Source organism: Eublepharis macularius, chromosome 2 (assembly GCF_028583425.1).
Source record: "Eublepharis macularius isolate TG4126 chromosome 2, MPM_Emac_v1.0, whole genome shotgun sequence".
NCBI lineage: Eukaryota > Metazoa > Chordata > Lepidosauria > Squamata > Eublepharidae > Eublepharis > Eublepharis macularius.
In genome coordinates this window covers 3,900,371-3,920,226 of record NC_072791.1, presented here as the reverse complement: position 1 = coordinate 3,920,226, position 19,856 = coordinate 3,900,371, and the positions used below count along the sequence as shown (strand labels likewise).

The following is a 19,856-nucleotide window of genomic DNA, read 5'->3' as shown; positions in this document are numbered from 1 at the left end:
CTTTCCTTCAAAATTAGTCCTCTGGTCCCCAGAAAGCTTATGTTTTTAGTTTTCTCACAAAGGGACTTCTCTTATTTTGCAACCCTGGGCTGATGTTTCGCCGGATCTCCAGTTCTCAAGGCTGCAAAAGTAGTGCACCCCTGTGGATACCCAGGAAATAGGTGCCGATTCCAGATGGGCACAAATAAAGCGAGTGCTTTCGCTTTTCCAGCGACCTCACTCATAAAAACCCGTCATGTCCCGTCCCTGCTTACCTCCGGTTCATGGCGCTGTGTTGCGCTCCAGAAGCAGACGGTGTGAACGCCATATTGCGGGTTTGCACACTTCTGGACGCTTCGTCGCCGTGGAGAGGCCCTCCCCTTTCCCTCCTTCCTTTGCCGGCCGGCTGGCAACAATATTCCCTTAATTTTTTTTTTAAACCGGGCGCCATTTGCGCAGTCACACGTTTGCGCACATTGAACTGAGCAAATGCGCACAAATGCACAAAAGTTGACACTGCGTATTCGCATACCTGCACATTTGCGCATTTGCGCAAAACACGTAATTTTTTTTAAAAAAAAAAACTGAAATGCGAACCAATGAAGGCCCCCGACGTCAACTGTGACGGGGAGGAAACAACCAATCCCGGGTACCTCAGTTGGCCGTGTGAACATCCGGGAGCAGGATGGCACGGCACGCTGCGAGACAAAACGGATGGAGACAAAAGTGAACGTGTGGCCGGTAAGCGATTATTTCCGCAGAAAACCCGCAATTTCTGGCCATCTGGAATCGGCCAGGGTCTCTCTACACGAGATGCCTTGGTGCATGTTTGTCAAGTGTGGGGAGTCACAATGTTAGTTTAAAAAGACAGAGCCGGCAGAGATCGCTCCTCAGTGGGTTCGTTAATTTCATCTTCGCCTCCCCAAAGTCTCTTTTAGTTTTACCTCTGCAGTCTAAAACTGTGTGAGATGGCACAGAGGGCAGCGAGAAAAACAGAAGCGGGCTGGGGCTGCCTTCTAGAGCCAGGCTTCGACTAGGAGAGGTTCTAATGGGCTGAAGTTTCCCTTCTGGCATTTCACAGCCACTTCACACAGCTCCAGCATATAGCAAAGCCTTTGCCCTGCTGTCAGCTCTATCTTTTTAAACTACCCTTCCCGGCTAACACGTGTTCTTCATGTGCCAGATGTCTCACATAGAGAGACTCTTAGACGTTTGCTCTTCAGTGGTCTGTAACATTCAGCAGAAGATCGCCAGAGCAAAACCGCTCGTCTAACGATAAAAGATAATTTTATTTGCCTGATATTTTGGGTGAGCTTTAATCCTGGCTATTTTACAACCTGCTCTCACATGCCCTGTATTTCATCTGTTTGATTTTGCTATTCCCGTTTTATGGATTTTATACTGATCAGTTTTTTTCACTTGGGTCTTTTATGTGGTTTTACTGCAATTCTCTTAGGTTGGATTTGGGTTTTTTAATGGCTTAATGCAGTAATTTGGCTCTTTTGAGTTGTCCATAGATTGGCTTTTTAAAATGCTTTTTAAAGCGGCTCCGAGGAGTTTCAGAGGACGTGCTAATTTAAATAAAGTATAAGTGTGTAACATTGGGGGGGTGGGATTGACCGGTGTGAAAAAAGGAGATTGTCGAGTGCCGGTTCAGCAGAAGTGTTGCAATGCGGGGAAGCCGGTGAGAGAAAGGGAGTCTGCAGGGCTCCCAAGGCAATAATATTTGGTGCCCCTCTCCCAGCTATGGGATACAGTTTCCAAACAGCAGTTCAAGGGATTGCAAGTGGATAGGAGAAAACTGAGAACCAATTAGAAGATTCAGAAGAAACCAGACTTCTTTCTAATCTTTCTTGGTTGATGGCTACAATTGCTGGACCATTTTCAAATCAAGGCGGAGAAGCAGGACTAAGACTTGCACGCATGCACAGAAGTGTCTTTTCTACACAATCATGGGCCGTTTTCACACGCCTGTAAACCCTCTGGAAAATCGTGCAAAACTCACGGCACGACGATGTCTTCATAGAGCGATTTCTCATCATGATCCTGTTTAACGGCTATGAAGACACTGTCATGCTGTGAGTTTTGCACGATTTTCCGGAGGTTACAGGTGTGTGAAAACAGCCATGCTTCCTTTCGGTTTCCTCATTTTTGCTATGGCTGCCAAGAGCAGAAACAGGGCTTCAGCGTGGCATATGGCCCTATATTTTCCCTGTCCATTCCCTGTGATGATGATGATGGTGGTGATAACAACAACAACAACAAACAACAGTGTGCTTAAAGTCTGCACTTCTAGACAAATTAGTGCCCCACTCAGAGGTGAACAAAATCAATGTTATTATCCCCACAATACAGCTGGGGAGTGGGTCGTAGAGGAGTAGCTTACCCAAAGCCACCTGCTGAGCTAATGGCAGGAGTAGGATTGAAACCAGCAGAGTACTGATTTGCAACCCAACCACTTAACCGCTATGTTACAGCAACTCTCATAACAGTGTGCTTACATTCCACTCTTCTAGATAGATTAGTGCCCCACTCAGAGTGTTATTATTATTCCCACAATACAGCTGGGGAGCTGGGGCTGAGAGGAGTGGCTTCCCCAAGGCCACCTGCTGAACTCCTGGCAGTAGTGGGAGTCGAACCAGCAGAGTGCAGATTCACAGCCCAACCACTTAACCACTATACTAAGCAGCTCCCTTATAATAACTGCTTTTATATACTGCTCTTCTAGGCATGTTAGCGCCTTACTCAGAGGTGAATGAAGTCAGTGTTATTATTATCCCCACAATACAGCTGGGGAGCTGGGGCTGAGAGGAGTGGCTGACCCAAGTTTACCCGCAGAGCTCGTGGCAGAAGTAGGAGTTGAACCAGCAGAGTTCTGGCTTAGAGCCCATCCGCTTAACCACTATCCTATGGCAGCTATCGCCCCCCACCTAACACACAGACACAGGGGGGGGGGGGCTTTTTGACTTTTAAAAAAAATGGTAATTGACATATCTGCACATTGTTACGTTGCTATATAAATTACCAACTTAAAAAAAAACCCCTCAAACAAGCTCCCTAATGGTGTGTCTGCAGTGTAATGGCCACCGTAGGGTCTGGAATAAGGGACACAGTGCTAAGATGGGCAGCTCCAGGAAAATCCTGGCTTTCCCACTTACACAGCAGCCTGCCCAGCTTTGCTGCAATCTTTCACAAAACATCGCAGGAAAATTCATTTGGGAAAGATTACAGGAAAGTTGGGAGAAACCCATCAGTTACACAAAAACATCACAACGGTTTCGAGAAGCATGGGGGAAAAAATCTGTTCTCCAAGAGCATTCATGCGAGGGCAAACAACCTTGTGTAAGTGACCAAGAGGTGCTTTGTGGCTGCATCGTGCCTTGGAAGCTCTGCTCGGCTAGAACATCTTCTGTAAGTGGTGTGTCAGTCCCCGGCAGTTAGATCCTCAGGTTCGCCACAGTTAACACACAGGTGTTCCGGCTGAAGAAGCTTTATTAGAGATCCATTCAGTACAAGGTGCTCAGACAGTGCGATTGGCAGAAGTGACGTAGGTGGGGCTAGCCGTGTTGGTTATAGGGAATATTCCCGCCTTTGGGGAAAGGACCGTTAATAAGAGGGGGGTTGGGGTGAGACATTGTTTTAGAGTAGACAGTGAGAAAGATGAACTTATCTTTGCTTCTCAAGGATACATCTTGAGCCAGTTTCAGCTGGCATCCAAGGACACTGGCTCAGTGGAGCCCACAGTTGCTGTGGGGAGCCAAGGAAGTTCATAGCCAGATTCGTAGGTTAGATTTCCATAGGGCCAACTTCGATGAACTCAGAGGCTTGATGAGAGTCATTCCGTGGGGGAGTGTGCTGGAAGGAAAAGGAGCTAGTGAAGGGTGGGCCATTCTCAAACATGAGCTTTTGCAAGCTCAAGCCCTCACTATCCCAGCAAGACGGAAACATGGTAAGGGCTCCAAGAAACCGATGTGGATGCACAGAGAGCTCCAGAATAAGCTAAGGGAGAAAAGGGAAATGTTCAGGAAATGGAGAGAAGGACAGACCTCTAAAGAGGAGTATATGAGGGTTACTAGGTACTGCAGATCAGCCATCAGAGAGGCCAAAGCTCAGTACGAGCTGGGTCTGGCCAGGAGGGCTCGCTACAATAAGAAAAAGTTCTACAGATATGTGAGAAGCAAACGCAAGGTAAAAGAGGCAATTGCACCGCTGTTGGGAGTAGATGGAGAAACTCTGATGCAGGACAGAGAAAAAGCAGACAGGCTTAATTACTTTTTGCCTCTGTTTTCTCCCTGAAGAACTCAGGCACATCTCGAGATAGTAGAAAATGTGGCAGGACACCTGAGTGGCTAATTGACATTGACAGAGAGGTAGTGGAGAGGCATCTGGCTGCACTGGATGAATACAAATCCCCTAGGCCGGATGGGGTGCACCCAAGAGTGCTGAAAGAACTTTCCAGAGAACTTGCAGAACCCTTGTCCATCATCTTCAAGGCCTCCTGGAGGACTGGGGATGTGCCACAAGATTGGAGAAGAGCAAATGTTATCCCAATCTTTAAGAAAGGGAGGAAGGATGACCCGGGAAACTACAGGCCGGTCAGTCAGACTTCTGTTGCTGGGAAGATATTAGAACAGATTTTAAAGGGATCAATCTGTAAGCATCTGAAGGACCGCTCAGTGATCTGGGGAAGTCAGCATGGTTTTGTTCCTAACAGATCCTGCCAGACCAACCTGGTTTCCTTCTTTGATCGAGTGACCAGCTTACTGGATCTGGGGGAACTCTGTTGACGTGATTTATCTGGATTTCAGTAAAGCTTTTGATAAGGTCCCCCATGACATTCTGATGGGCAAACTGGAAGACTGTGGAGTAGACTATAGGACAGTTCGGTGGATAGGGAACTGGTTGGAGGACCGCACTCAAAGAGTGGTGGTCAACGGCGTTTCATTAGATTGGAGGGAGGTGTCCAGTGGGGTACCGCAGGGCTCGGTTTGGGGCCTGGTACTTTTCAATATTTTTATCAATGATCTGGATGAAGGAGTGGAAGGGCTGCTCATTAAATTTGCTGATGATACCAAATTGGGAGTGGTAGCAAACACCCAAGAAGATAGAATTGAAATTCAACAAGACGTGAATACTCTGGAGAAGTGGGCAGCTGTGAATAGGATGCAATTCAACAAAGACAAGTGCACAGTATTACATCTGGGCCACAAAAATGAGAAGCACAAATACTGGATGGGGGATACACTTCTGGGCAGTAGTCTATGTGAAAGGGATCTTGGGGTAAGAGTGGACTGTAAACTGAATGTGAGCAGTCAGTGTGATGCGGTGGCAAAAAAGGCTAATTCAATCCTGGGCTGTATCAAAGGGGCCATAGCATCGAAATTGCAGGAGGTCATAGCCCCTCTCTATACTGCCCTGGTCAGGCCACACCTGGAGTATTATGTGCAGTTCTGGAGGCCGCACTTCAAAAAGGATGTGGCCAAAATCGAGAGGGTGCAGAGGAGAGCGACAAGGATGATCAGGGGTCTGGAGACTGAGCCCTACGAGGAAAGGCTGAGGGCCTTGGGAATGTTTAGTTTGGAGAAGAGGAGGTTGAGGGGGGACATGATTGCTCTCTTTAAATATTTGAAAGGCTGTCATTTGGAGGAGGGCAAGGAGCTGTTCCAGTTGGCAGCAGAGGGTAGGACCCGAAGCAATGGGCTAAAACTACATGCACAAAGGTACCGGTTGGATATTAGGAAAAACTTTTTCACGGTCAGAGTAGTTCAAAGGTGGAATCAGCTGCCTAGGGAGGTGGTGAGCTCCCCCTCACTGGCGGTTTTCAAGAAGAGGCTGGATGAATACTTGTCAGAGATGCTTTAGGCTGATCCTGCACTGGGCAGGGGGTTGGACTAGATGGTCTGTATGGCCCCTTCCAACTCTATGATTCTATGAAAAGAGAAAGTAAACATTTTCAAGATAACCTACTGGCATTACAGCAATAAAGAACTTCGCATACTCTCAGAGACCAGAGCCAGAGACAACATACATTCATGGCAGATATGCAGGAGGCATATGTGACATGGTGCTTGGCAGAACTAGTTCTGTATGATGCTGGAGAAGGAAGACTTGAACATTAAAAAATGTTTTCTTAATTTTGCTGAACTGTTTCCAACCGACACAGAGCTCCTGGGCCTGAGACGGACCAAGCAAAGTTTCTCCAGGTATGCAAGACCACAGGATGGTGAGCGCTTCGGGACACATCCTTGCCAGCTCTGGTTTGGCTGTCGCCATCGGGAGTGACACCGTAAGTGGTCTATCGAGGTATTAAATGAATCACCTTTGTAGGTCTTTTAGTGCTTGGGATTGCTCAGCATGCCAATTAGGCAGCTAATACTGTGTTGCCCTTCAGAAAATGAGTTCGCGCATTTGGGACTGAACGGTGCCGCTGCCAAGAGGAAAATCCTGCCCAGTGGGGGATCCACACAGCTTTCCACTTTGGTGGGATCCCAGAAGTCTAAATCAAACACGCAAACCGATGCATAAGATTTTTGAGCGAACCAAGGACGATTAAGCAACTTAATCTTCACAAAGCTCTCTTGATATCTAATTAGTCTTTACTCGGAGATTATTCCTCCAAGTGAGAAGGAAAGCTAGCAAAGGAAGGGGCTACATCTTCTCTGCCTGCTCTATTAAGGGCAATGCCTCCTGCCAGCCCAGGAAGAGAGCCTGCTATGCAAGAGCAGAAAACCCTCTTACGTTGGAGGAGGGCTGCTTTTGCCACGGGAAGATATTGCTGTCAGACGGGCATAACCCATTTTATTTTATTTATTTACAACCCAACCAAACTAGCTAGGAGCAGAATCCACTAGAAAAGTGTCCTGCACAAACCCTAGCGGGAGAGGCAAATGAGCTCTGACTGCTCTGGGATTGCAAAGCCAAAGAAGGACTAACTCAGGCTGAGAGTGGAAATGCACGAGACGAATTACACGTGAAGAGCGCTTGATTGGTCCCACAAGCTTCCCTGGGAGTGGTAGTCTAACCCTCCCCCGATCCATGCAACGGGAGGAAAACCGAGGAAAGTGGATTTTCTTGCAAAGAACAGCCGCTCGACCGGAGAGATTCTCTCTTTCAAAAATCCAATCGGCTGGTTTTCCTTCAGGAGCTCAGAGAAGGGGCAGGGGAGGGGATGTGACAGGGCCCTGCTGGGAGAAGAAGAACGGGAGGTACTGAGTTTCTGTCTTGCTTGCAAAACACCTCGGCTTTTTTCCTGCCTCATTACATCGTTCCCAACCAAGAGAGAAAAAGTGTGTGTGCGTGTGTGAGAGAGAAAGTCTCTCTAGTTGCCATTCTCCCAGGCTGAGCTGAGATTCACATCGAGCGGCTGGTTTTTTAAACTACGGTTTCCAGGGATCCCTGCAGGATCCAAGACTCTTCTGTGAGGTCTTGTGTGTTTTGATCCTAAGAGTTGGAATTCCTGGCCATGGCCTGGCATCCAAGGTCTTTCTCTGGCCAGGAGTCCCAAACATCTGCCGTATCTCTGGGCTTCAGAGAACTTCAGAGACTCAAATTGTCTCCCTGCAGCCAACCCATGTCTGAAAGAACTCTGATGCAAAATGACTACGGGTATCCACAGTAATTGTGTACGATGATTCTGTTTCTCCGATCCTGGATGGATGCGCATGCCCAGCCTGCATTTGCGACAGCTGCAGCATAGGCTCTTGTCTCTGACGTTCATTCCACCCACCCCACCACAAGGGTTTTTAAAACAGAGCATCAATGGTGCTGCAGTAATGAGACATCACACTGGGAAAACCCGAAACTTGGGTATGCGATAAAGCGGCCACACCGGTGGTATCGAGTGCACGGTGATCCAATATTCATCTAGAGTCAAAGACCAACAATAAGAACAGGCCTGGCGGATTAAACCAGTGGTTCATCTAGTTCAGCATCTGCCTCACACAGTGAACAACCAGTTATTTTGGAGGGCCAATAAGGAATAGAGGCCAAGGCCTTCCTCCACAGTTGGCTCCCAGTACTGGTAGTCAAGAGATTTATTGATCGAGAGGAATTAGCCGTGTTAGTCTGTAGTTGCAAAATAGTAGAGTCCAGTAGCACCTTTAAGACTTGCCAACTTTATTGTAGCTTATGCTTTATTGTAGCTTATGCTACAGATGTATCTGACAAAGAGAGCTGTGGTTCTCAAAAGCTTATGCTACAGATGCATCTGACGAAGAGAGCTGTGGTTCTCGAAAGCTTATGCTACAGATGACGAAGAGAGCAGTGGTTCTCGAGAGCTTATGCTACAGATGCATCTGATGAAGAGAGCTGTGGTTCTCGAAAGCTTATGCTACAGATGCATCTGACGAAGAGAGCTGTGGTTCTCGAAAGCTTATGCTACAGATGACGAAGAGAGCAGTGGTTCTCGAGAGCTTATGCTACAGATGCATCTGACGAAGAGAGCTGTGGTTCTCGAAAGCTTATGCTACAGATGACGAAGAAAGCTGTGATTCTCGAAAGCTTATGCTACAGATGCATCTGACGGAGAGAGCTGTGGTTCTCGAAAGCTTATGCTACAATAAAGTTGGTTAGTCTCAAAGGTGCTACTGGACTCTTGACTAAGATTTATTGCCTCTGTAGATAGCAGCTCCCTTTAGTCACCATGTCTAGTAGCCACTGACAGACTATCCCTGTGAGGCAGCCAAATTTGTAAAGGACACACAATTGTTCAAAAACCCAAGAAGGTGGCGAAGGGCAAGTGGGAAGTTACAGCCATTTCCCTGGATCCACATGGACACTAACAGGATCCATCCTGGCTCTGAGGGCCAAGCTACAAGTGACGAATGACACTTGAATTGCAAGTGTATTTCTCCCTGTTCACTTGCCCTCCACTCAATCCACTTGCCGTTCAAGTGTCATTCGTCACTTGTAGCTTGGCCCTATGTCTCCAGGAAACAGTTCTCGCGACTGTGGTGCGCAGTGCTGTGAAGGAAGGCAGATCTCAGAGTCTGGACTGGCAGAAATGGGTTGAAACCAACACGACCAGTTGGGCAGTGCTACGGTGAAGCCACATTTCAAAACCAGTGGAACACTCTGTCGGCTGTTACAGTGTCATGTGACTAGATACCAGAAGTGGGTGCGGGAATGGTTTAGTCTTTCCTTTTCCCTCCCCGTTTAGCCAGTTTGCTTTAGCGGTTAAGAGCGGCAGGACTCTAATCTGGAGAGCCAGGTTTGATTCCCCGCTCCTCCACCTGAAGGCAGCTGGGTGACCTGGCATCAGTCATAGCTCTCTTAGAGCTCTCTCAGCCCCACCCACCCCACAGGGTGATTGTTGTGGGGATAATAATTGTAATAATAATAGTTCTGAGTGGGTGTTAAGTTGTCCTGAAGGGTGGTATATAATTTGAATGTTATTATTATTAGAGAATCAGTTTGATGTAGTGGTTAAGAGCGACGGGACTCTCATCTAGAGAGCTGCGTTTGATTCCTCACTTCTCCGCTTGAAGCTAGCTGGGTGATCTTGGGTCAATCACAGCTTCTCAGAGCTCTCTCAGCCCCTCCCACCTCACAGGGTGATTGTCATGAGGATAGTAATAACACATTTTGTAAACTGTTCTGAGTGGGCATTAAGTTGTCTTGAAGAGTGGTATATAAATCGAATGTTTATTATTGTTGTTGTTGTTGTTGTTGTTGTTATTCGTAGTAGTAGTAGTAGTAAAGGTAAAGGTGTGCAAGCACCGAGTCATTATTGACCCATGGGGGGACATCGCATCAGGACATTTTCTTGGCAGACTTTTGTTACGCGGTGGTTTGCCATTGTAGTATTTCAAATCCTTCCTTTTTGGATTGTGCTTTCGTAAAGTGGCTTCGGAACAGTGTTATATGAAGTGGTGCTTAATGCACAGGTATACCCTTAAGACATTTCTGCAGGTAAAGTCCTATCTGGTCCTGCTGAACCCTTGGAAACTGGAGAAGAGTTAAAGCAAAATGTCTGCTAATTAACAATACTTGAGCTGATGCTAATCCAGCTATTCCACAAGGAAGAGAGCCAGCCAAGTTGAATACGATGGCATCACCCGGAGTGGAGACCCTGTGTCCTTCGGCAACAAAGTCCAACTCTCTCCGTTCGGAAGTGTCTTTAATGCCTGAAGGGACTGTTCGGAAAGAACATCTTGAATTATGATGCGTTGAGTTGACTTATGAGGCTCCGAGGTATACCCTGTCGGGCTCCTCAAACAATTCTCCATTTCTCCGCCCGTAGTTCAACATGAGTCAGAGAGGAGTGAAACGGAAAGATGATCAAGTGCCGAACACACACACCCCTCCGTGGAGAGAGAGAACTGGCTCATAATGGGTGCCAAATCATTGGGTGATGAGAGCAGAAGCTATTAAATGAGGACTCTGCTTATAGCAGGAGGGACGCTAATGGCCCCAGAAGCGACTCTGCAGCACCAATTTGGGCTTCAAACTACGTGAGGGAGTTAAACATAATGACCACCTTGTCAAAAAAATTGTCTTTAGATGAATGTTGATGGTGGAAAGTCCCAGGAAAGCCTCCCGCTGAAGAAACGTCTACTCCCTGAGATTTTTGTGCGCCCCCAGCATCGAGAAGCAAGCCGCAGAGCTCTTCGGTGAAAACTGTGCCTCGTTCCAAACGAGCCCCCTCCAAAACCTTTGCTGCCTTGAGAGTGAAATCAAATCAGAGCTGAACCAGATTTCATGGCGCTGATAAATGGGAATGCTTGGTGGACAAAAACAAGTAACCAGGAGCAAAGACCAAAGCATCCCGGGCTGTTTCACGCCAGGCCACTTTTAGCAAGCCAAGAAGCTGCACAGCCTCAGTTCTGACTTCCTAGCAGCTCTCCTTCTTCGGAGGGTTTTAAGAAGAGGCTAGATGGCCAACAATGATGATAATTTAGGCAGATCATGAGAGGGGAGGCACAGAGGGGTGAGCCGGTGCTTGGCTCTCATGGCCCTTTCTCACATGCCCAGGGTAATGCTGAGCAGCACTTTGGAGTCAGAAAGGAATTTTTCTCCAGGCCAGACTGGCCAGGGATCGTAAAGGTTTTTTGCTTTCCTTTGGGCATGGAGCAGGGGGGGCGGTCACTGGAGGAGGGGTGGGTGGGAAAGAAGAGAGCCATGAATTTCTGGCATTTTGCAGGGGGTTGGGCTAGATGACCCTTGGGATCCCTTCCAGCTCTATGTATCTTTGAATTTTTCCTCTCCTTGTTACTTTTGAGCTGCTACATGGACTGTGCTCTCAACCATGCCTGGGTGTGGGGAGAGCACAAACAGAGATGATGCAGTTCACTGTAAACAAAATGTGGAAGGTTGTTTCCAGGCCTTAGGTGGTGTGCCAGCATTCTCCTCTGTGCATAACTCCCTTTTCTGACTCAGATGCCAGGATGTGTTTATTTTCCCTTCCTTTTTGAAGCATGTACCTTCCACAGGCACAGGAGCAGAAGCAACCAAAGAGCTAATCAGCCAGCACTGGGAGGGCCTGTGATGTGTTATCCTTCCCAAGGTTAGCAATGGTTGAATAGGAATCCCATTGCATGCAAATGAGAGAGACCATCAGCAAAAGGGAAGGAAGGGAGACAGAGGTTGAGCAGGGACCAGAGGGAACTTGGCTGGTTCCAGGGAAGGACTGCTTGCCATCACCCATTATTGGAATTGTGAGGTTTCCTGACGAAGAATCATAGAATCATAAGGTTGGAAGAGACCTCTAGAGTCATCTAGTCCACCCCCCTGCACAATGCAGGAAATTCACAACTATCTCCTCTCCCCGCACCCCCAGTGACCCCTGTTCCATGCCCAGAAGGTGGAACTACCCGAGTGGAAAACCACATCTAAGGGGACAAACCAAAATAACAATCAAGAATCTTACAGGAAGTGTACTATGAAAACATTTAGTGATTTAAAGTGGCGCAGTGCATATAATAACAACAAGTATATAAAAATGATTCATATGATTCAAAAAAGTTTATTCAAAATTCAAAGGACAACAGTATAGCTCGGTGATTGGCCAAATATAGAAAGAGTCCTTATTTCGGCGGTGGTGCTTAAGAGTTCAAAAAGGAGATGAGAAAAGAGCCGGAGACACCGTGAGGAACCCTTGTTCCTGTTCAAAGTAAATTGTAGAATTAAATACTTAGGTAGAGATTATCTTCTTGCTTTCTCTCAACAGGTGGAACAAGGAGATGGAGCACTTGGAAGGACCGAAGACCCGACAAGGAACCGGTCATCAAAAACGCTTGTTTCCAGACTGCATTAGGGGTCAACAGATCTCCTCACCATACATCTCCACAAGCAACACTGGCGCTTAAACAATTCTTAGCGACAGTCCGACACACTCCTCTTTTTTGGCCGTGTGCCAAAACGCCTCCAGGATCCCTAGCCAAACTGGCCTGTGGGAAATTGCTGCCTGACCCCAAGGTGGTGATCGGCATTACCCTGAGCAAGTAAGAAGAGTCATATTGTATCCTTTGTCATATTGAACTACTGGCATGTTTGCTTATACTGATCTTTCTGGTAGGTAAGCATTGTTCTCCTTTTGATACTAATCTGCTGGTTAATAAACCTTTGACTCTTAACAAACTCCGTTTTGTGCACTTCTTGCTTCCAACAAAAGAACCACTGCTATTTGGCAAAACATTTGGCAGAACAGTCACACACCTTGTTAAAATATAAACTGCAATCTTGTGGACCCTCAATCGGGCGGGACATACAGGGAGCAGCGAGGGGGGCTGCTCTTCAACATCTGGTCAGGTGCAAATGTCAAAACTGGCTCCACATCAGCATTCTGAAGGAGAAAAGGCAGGCCCTTTAAAAATACACATTTTCAGTGCAATTCTAAGCAAAGTTACTCCAGTCTAAGCTCACTGATTTCAATAGGCTTAGACTGGAGTAAATCTTTTTAGGATTGCACTGTTAGGGTCTCACCACACAGCGACGCCTGGTACGTGCTCTTTAAGTGTCAGGTTTCGCAATTTTACCTGGGAGCTGTAGTTTTAAAAGAGCTGTTGGACAGAGAATGATTCACTCTTTTTGTAAAATAAGGAGCTGGGAGGGAGGGGTGAAAAAGAAAAGAAGCTTTTGGCCAGTGCCCTTAACTCCTTGGTTGCTGAACTGCACAGTCTCCCCCACCCTCCTTATTTTAAGATCTGGCCGATTTTGCCCAGAGGGGTTGCTGAACTACATAGCTTCTCCCTCCCTACCCCCTCTGGGGGGAATCTGCCGGAGGTGGGGAGAGGCTGTGTAGTTCAGCAACTAAGGAGTTAAGGGCGCTAGCCAAAAGCTTTTCTTTTCCACCCCTCCCTCCCAACTCTTTGTTTTACAAAAACAGTGAATCCTTCTCCGATCCAACAGCTCTTTTAAAACTACCGCTCCCAGGTAAAATTGCGAAACCCGACACACAGCATGAGACAGGCGTCACTGTGTGGTGAGACCCTCAGTTTCCTTTAAAATGCTTTTAACAAAGCATGGAACCTGGCTTCGAACCACAAACCAAGCGGAGGTCGAAGAGTGAACCCTGCTACACCTTCCCTGGGCAGGTCCCCAAGGCAAATTGAGGCGGCATAAGCCTTCCATTTGGAACTGAGACACATGATCTTTGTCTTGCCTATCTGAACCCCATCCAAGATCCCATGACATCCTCCTCCTCTTCTTTAAAACATGTGGACTGTTTATTTGCTTCTCCAACAACATACAGACTCCTCTAACTCTCAACTTTTGTTGCGATGTGCAATTATTTTGGAAGTGGATTCATTTGGCGTAGACTGTTGGGGCTTTGAAGACCAAATCAATGTGTGATCCACCAAGCAGAACAGACGCAGCTGGGGCTAACTTCCTGGACTGGAAAAACAGGGGGATTGCAAGCCCCCAGGGGCAGGTGCCCATGTATGGCTGGGCGGGGGGCGCTATCTATGTTGGGCTCGGAGGGTCACCAGCTCTGAATGTCTCTGTTGCTTCTCAGCTTCGGAAAAAAACATTCCTTACAATCTGCGCCAAGTTAAAACATTTAGACTCATGCAGAGAGAGGCAGTGTGGTCTAGTGGCTGGAATATCGGACTAGGATCTGGGGGAGACTAGGTTCGAATTTCCCACACTACCAAGGATGGTTGTTACGTGACCTTGGGTCAGACATACATTCTCAGCAAGGCCTACTATACAGGATTGTTGTGAAGGTAAAATGGAGGAGAATAATGTGAGCTGCTTTGGGTCCCCAAAAGCAAAAGGTGCCCACACAGTCTCTGTGGTGCCCCCCACCTTTATGTATGGCCTGCCTGAAGAGCTCAGGAAAGCTCCCACTCTTCTGGATTTCCATAAATTGTACAAAACCAAATTATTTGCAAAGGCCTTCTTACATGTGTGATGGGATGTACTGGAAGGAAACGGTTCAAAGAGATGCATGGGCAAAGAGATAGGGACTGTTGACTATATCACTGAGTACTGTCTGTTCTTGTAAGTATGCTCCTATGAGAAAGTTCTGTGTCATTTAATATGGTATATCTATTTGCTTCTTTTTGTTTCAGCATATTGTTTAAGCCTCAGTGAGAAAGGCAGACTATAAATAACATAAGTATATAAAAATAAATAAATAAGAATGAGATATAAATGGAGTAAATAAAAACTTAAAAACTTTAACCACGCACCATGGGTGTGGTGATCAAGACAGATCACCGTGTTAGTCAGTCTACAATAGTGGAACCAGAATGACAGGGTTGAAAGGGAACTCCAGGGCCATCTAGGGGCCATCTAGTCCAACCCCTGCACAATGCAGGAAATTCACAAGTACCTCCCCCCAATAGAAAAGAGCAAAAGTCCAGCAGCACCTATGAGAGTGAGGCTGTATTGCACGGATGAAGTCTCAGATGCTTCGCTAATGAGTTAGGGACTGTAGACTTCACCATGTGGCCTTACATACTCTCTGCGGCTGTAAATATATATACCTATGTACTAGAGTGCTCCATGTTGTTTAATGTCAGTCCTAGAATTGATTATGTTGTTTCAGCGTTTCTTCAACTCTGTATTGGATCCTTGCTAATGCTCTGTCTTTGTAAACTTGTATCTATTTATCCTATGGCATTGTTTATGGAAATGTCCTTGACACTGTATGGAAATGTACTCGCTACTGATTGTACTAATTGTCAGGTCTGTTGCCCACAGTCCCTCCATCTTTGTGAGTTCTGCAATCATCTTCTGTGTGTGAGTGTAGTTTTTCACATAAGCCATCCAGCTCCTGGGAAGACAGCGCTCTTATCTGAGATGGCTCACCACAGCAGCCTTGGGACGGCTCCTTCCTACTCTCCCACTGACTATGCCCAGCTGGTTGGGCACCGAGGGTGGGGGGCTTACTTCGAGGGGCTGAAACTTTGTAGCAAGCACTCCATACATCATTCTCAACAAGAGCCCTGTGTACAGCCAGACACTTTTAATTGCTTCTGTGTAACCTATGGACATATATACGCTGTAGTTATGATTTCTCATTAAAAACCTTGACTCGAGAGAGCTTGGATTTCTTGCTGCAAGGGGGGAGTCGGCTCCCAACGTATCCTGTTCTCCATAGACTGACACTAATCTTGTACTGTGTATTCCGCTTTGAGTCTCAGTGAGAAAGGTGGACTATAAATGACATAAACAAACAAACAAATAAATAAATAAAATAAATTTGTGGTAGGGTATGAGCTTTCGTGAATCACAGATGCTGAAGAAGTGACCTGTGATTTATGAAAGCTCATACCCTATCACAAAGTTTGTTAGTCTCAGGGTGCTACTGGATTCTTGCGCTTTTCTACTACACCAAGCATGTGAGAAAATGCCAGCTTTGATGATTCAAGAAAAGCTCAAGGGCCCAACAAACACATGACAGACAGTTCTGTGATGCTTCTTCCTGTTTTTTTTTTAATGAGAAATGTAGCATCACAGGAATCTAAAACTGGAATCGGAGAACCAGCAGGGAGTAGGGGCTGCTTAATTCTTCTGGATGTTTGTCTGCTCAGAATTGCATCCTGTCTCCAAATCCACTTCCTTCTCAAGGAAATGACAGCCTTTCAAATACTTAAAGAGAGCAATCATGTCCCCCCTCAACCTCCTCTTCTCCAAACTAAACATTCCCAAGGCCCTCAGCCTTTCCTCGTAGGGCTCAGTCTCCAGACCCCTGATCATCCTCGTCGCTCTCCTCTGCACTCTCTCGATTTTGTCCACATCCTTTTTGAAGTGAGGCCTCCAGAACTGCACACAGTACTCCAGGTGCGGCCTGACCAAGGCAGTATAGAGAGGGGCTATGACATCCTGTGATTTCGACGCTATGGCCCCCTTGATACAACCCAAGATTGAATTAGCCTTTTTTGCCACCGCATCACACTGACTGCTCATATTTAGTTTACAGTCCACTCTTACCCCAGGAGAGCACCACCCTCAACATACAAGCCCTCCCTTCACACATACACCATCTTAACAAAGGACATTCAGTTGGTAAAAGAGCAGAGTGCTCTCAGCAGAAGTGGGAGCAGAGAGTGCCATCAAGTCATAGCTGACTTACAGCGACCTCAGCTGGGGTTTTCAAGAGAAGAGATGAACAGAGGGAGTTTGGCATTGCCTGCCTTTGTACAGCAACCTTGGTCTTCTCTGGGGCTCTCCCATCCAGATACAAACCAAAGCTGACCCTGCTTAGCTTCCGAGCTCTGACAAGCTAGGCTTGCCTGGCCTATCCAGGTCAGGACTCACAGCATATACCTAATGCATTACTCTCACTACCAACTAGGGGTCATTTCATAGAAAAAGAGCAGGAGGGACTCATTAGCATATGCCACGCCCCTTGTCGTCACCGGAAGTGTGTCATTAGCACAACTGATTTGCATATGCCACACCCCCTAACATCACCTATCCTGGCTGTTTTGGACCCAATCCTGGCCATTCAGGGCTGAAATTGGGCACAAAATGGCAAAAAGGGGCTGAAAATGGTCAAAAGGGCCCAAAATGGTCAGGATCAGGCCGCTGCTGAGCAGGAGAGTGATCCACCACCCATCAGAGGCCCAATCCGGGCCGTTTTGGCCCCAATCCAGGCCAAAACGGCCCCAAAATGGCCGAGAGTCAGGTGGGAGGGGCCACTTGTCATGTGACCTCTTTGGGGAACTGCCAGAACTGCGTTCTTGTGCCTTACCCCTCAAAATGAGCCCTGCTACCAACCGACCACAGTCAGCTGCCACCTGCCTGGAACTTCCACACCCTTCTCCACAACGCGGAAGGGAGAAGACGGCGGCTGCATATTTTGCATGGCATACAGAAGTGCAGTATTGGTGGTACTCAAGCGAATACCTTTGCTTTCTTTCTTTCAAGCTCCTTTGATCCAATGATCTTGAGCAGCAGATAAAGAATATTTATTTCTTTAAGGGAAATATAGTGAAGAGATACTTGGCCACAGCCAGCATATTCCTTGGGTCTATCCACCAACAAGTAGGGGCCTATATTATCTTTTAATACAGCAGAAGGTAATTTAATTAAAATAGGGGCAATCCATAATTCACAGTAAGTTATAATGAGGACATTCCAGTATCATATGGGCCAAGCAGAACTCTAGATAACGGGGATTCCATAGTCTGACAGCAGAGTCTATGCGAATAAGAAAATTGCAATATCTCCCATATAGGGCTGCTGAGAGGGCATCATTCAGACATGCAAATATGAAAGCTCTACAATAACGAGGAACTGTTGGGTGTTTAACGTAGGCTGGAATGGCTGGAAGGATGCCAAAGAACTGGGTAGAGCAGACTCTCTGAGCTCAGTTCCCCATTCCACTTTCCATTTGCACCCGACAGAGCAGAAAAACTCCAACAAGCACGTCAAGGCGCACCATTTCAAGGGAAGGCTCACCTGTCACGAGAAAACTGCACCTGCCAGCCCCTGCCTCGTTGATGACGTTGCAGTTGTAAATCCCGTAATTGTCCCTCGAAAGGCTCCTGATCGTGTACTCCGTGGAATCCTGAGCGTCAAACTGCCCTGTCCGAAGCAACTTGTTGCCCAGGCGCCATTCGAAAGTCAAGACCCGGGTCGGGTAGGCTCTGAGCACGCGGCAGCTCATGGTGACGCTCCGGCCTTGGCCCTGCCTGATCTCAAGGAAGGTTGGCTCGACAGCGGGTGGATCTGCAAGACACGGGAGAGAACGGCAGTGAAAGAAGAGGCCACACAGGAAGCAGGCTGTGTCCCCTCCCACCCCGGCCTCATTCCACATGTCCTCCCATCTTTCCTCTGAAATCTTCAGAAACAGCTCGTGCAAGACAGGCTCACCATAATTTTGAAGAGGGCTAGATACGTAGTCCATTGCTAGGTTTTTTGTATATCACCCTCCTTTAACTGCATCGCCTTCTACCTTCCATGCTTTTATCACTTTAGACAGGTTTTTGTTTGTGCGTTTGCTTTGGTTTCCAATTCTGTAATCCTAGTCCTACAGCGTTATTCTTTGGAGGTCCATTTGCCATCTGTTTGAATGGATGTTTATATTTTGTACTCTGCCTCTAGTCTCAACCAGAAAGACTGACAAAAATAAAATAAAATCAATACATATCTGGGAAACGAATATGTGTCTATGGCCAAATTAACCTCTTAGACACATAACAGACCAATCTTAGAATTGCAATTAAAAAAAATGGAAACTTTCTTGACTATATAGTTGAAAACCAAGAACAAAAACTAAGAATAGTTATTATTAAAGTAGATTAGCTGTAAAATTAACATTTTAAAATTTTGAATATAAAATGTTGAGTGTATGTAAGTAAGAGGAGGGAGAGGAGAAACAGTTTGTAGTATTATATGCTGTTATATATTCCGTTTCTATGGTCTTTGTATCCTGTTATATATTTTGCTTATGGTATTTTACACATTGTTTACTGTCTTTACTGTTTACTGTCCCCCCCCCCCTCTCTATATATATGTATACACACACACACACACACACACACGGGTCATTTCGTAGAAAAAGAGCTGCATGAACTCATTAGCATAACTCATTAGCATATGTCACACCTCATGACATCACCAGAAGTGTGTCATTAGCATGACTGATTTGCATATGCCACACCCCTTGACATCACCTATTCTGGCTGTTTTGGACCCAATCCTGGCCATTCAGGGCCGAAATTGGGCCCAAAATGGCAAAAAGGAGCCCTAAATGACTGAAAGCAGCCATGGTTTGGGGCTGAAACGGCCCAGATCAGGTCAGTGCAGGGGAGGGTTCCCCCACCCAGCACCGGTCCAATCCAGGCTGTTTCGGCCCCAACCCAGGCCAAAACAGGCCCAAAATGGCTGAAAGTCAGGTGGGCGGGGCCACCTGAGATGTGACCTCTTTGGAGAACTGCCGGACCTGCGTTCCTGTGCGTTCCCCCTCAAAATGAACCCTGTATATATATATATATATGGGAAATGTACAGTTACGATTCTCATTCAAAAAAGATAATACAAAAGGAGCTAGACGGGCTACTTTCTTTGCTGCGAAACAGTTAATCTTTCCCCAGCTTTAGATCATGATCAGAAAGGCAGAAGGGATTCGTCTCAACGAGGCACACCTTTCCTGCCCTTCAACAAGGAGGCCTGAAGAGTGCCCAGCTGAAAAACAAGATCCCCGCATGGCTCCAATTGCCGCAAAACTTTCGAACGTTCCCCCCTTTGGGAGCAGAGTCATTAGCCATCCTACGCTTTGCGCAACTCTTTAGCCGGAGATGCCCTCCCGTGGAGAACCTGCCCTCCTCCACCATTTCTCTTCCAGCACTCAAACTATTAATGGGCTGGAACTTCCATGCCAGGCCACTGCCTGCGGAGACGCAAAGGCCTTTGCAGATTGTGTTCCAAAACATCCGTTTTGAATGGCAGGCTGCAGATTTGGAAGCGCCAACAGCGCTGAG

The 19,856-nt window shown here is 46.9% G+C and overlaps 1 protein-coding gene across 1 annotated transcript in view; it reads right to left on the bottom strand.

The window, feature by feature from the left end:
* MDGA2 (MAM domain containing glycosylphosphatidylinositol anchor 2) overlaps positions 1-19,856 on the bottom strand; it is a 680,911-nt gene that overhangs the window by 152,645 nt on the left and 508,410 nt on the right. The window contains exon 9 of the mRNA XM_054971659.1: positions 17,833-18,102. Coding sequence (XP_054827634.1) covers positions 17,833-18,102 — 270 coding nt within the window. The remainder of the gene's footprint in view (positions 1-17,832; positions 18,103-19,856) is intronic.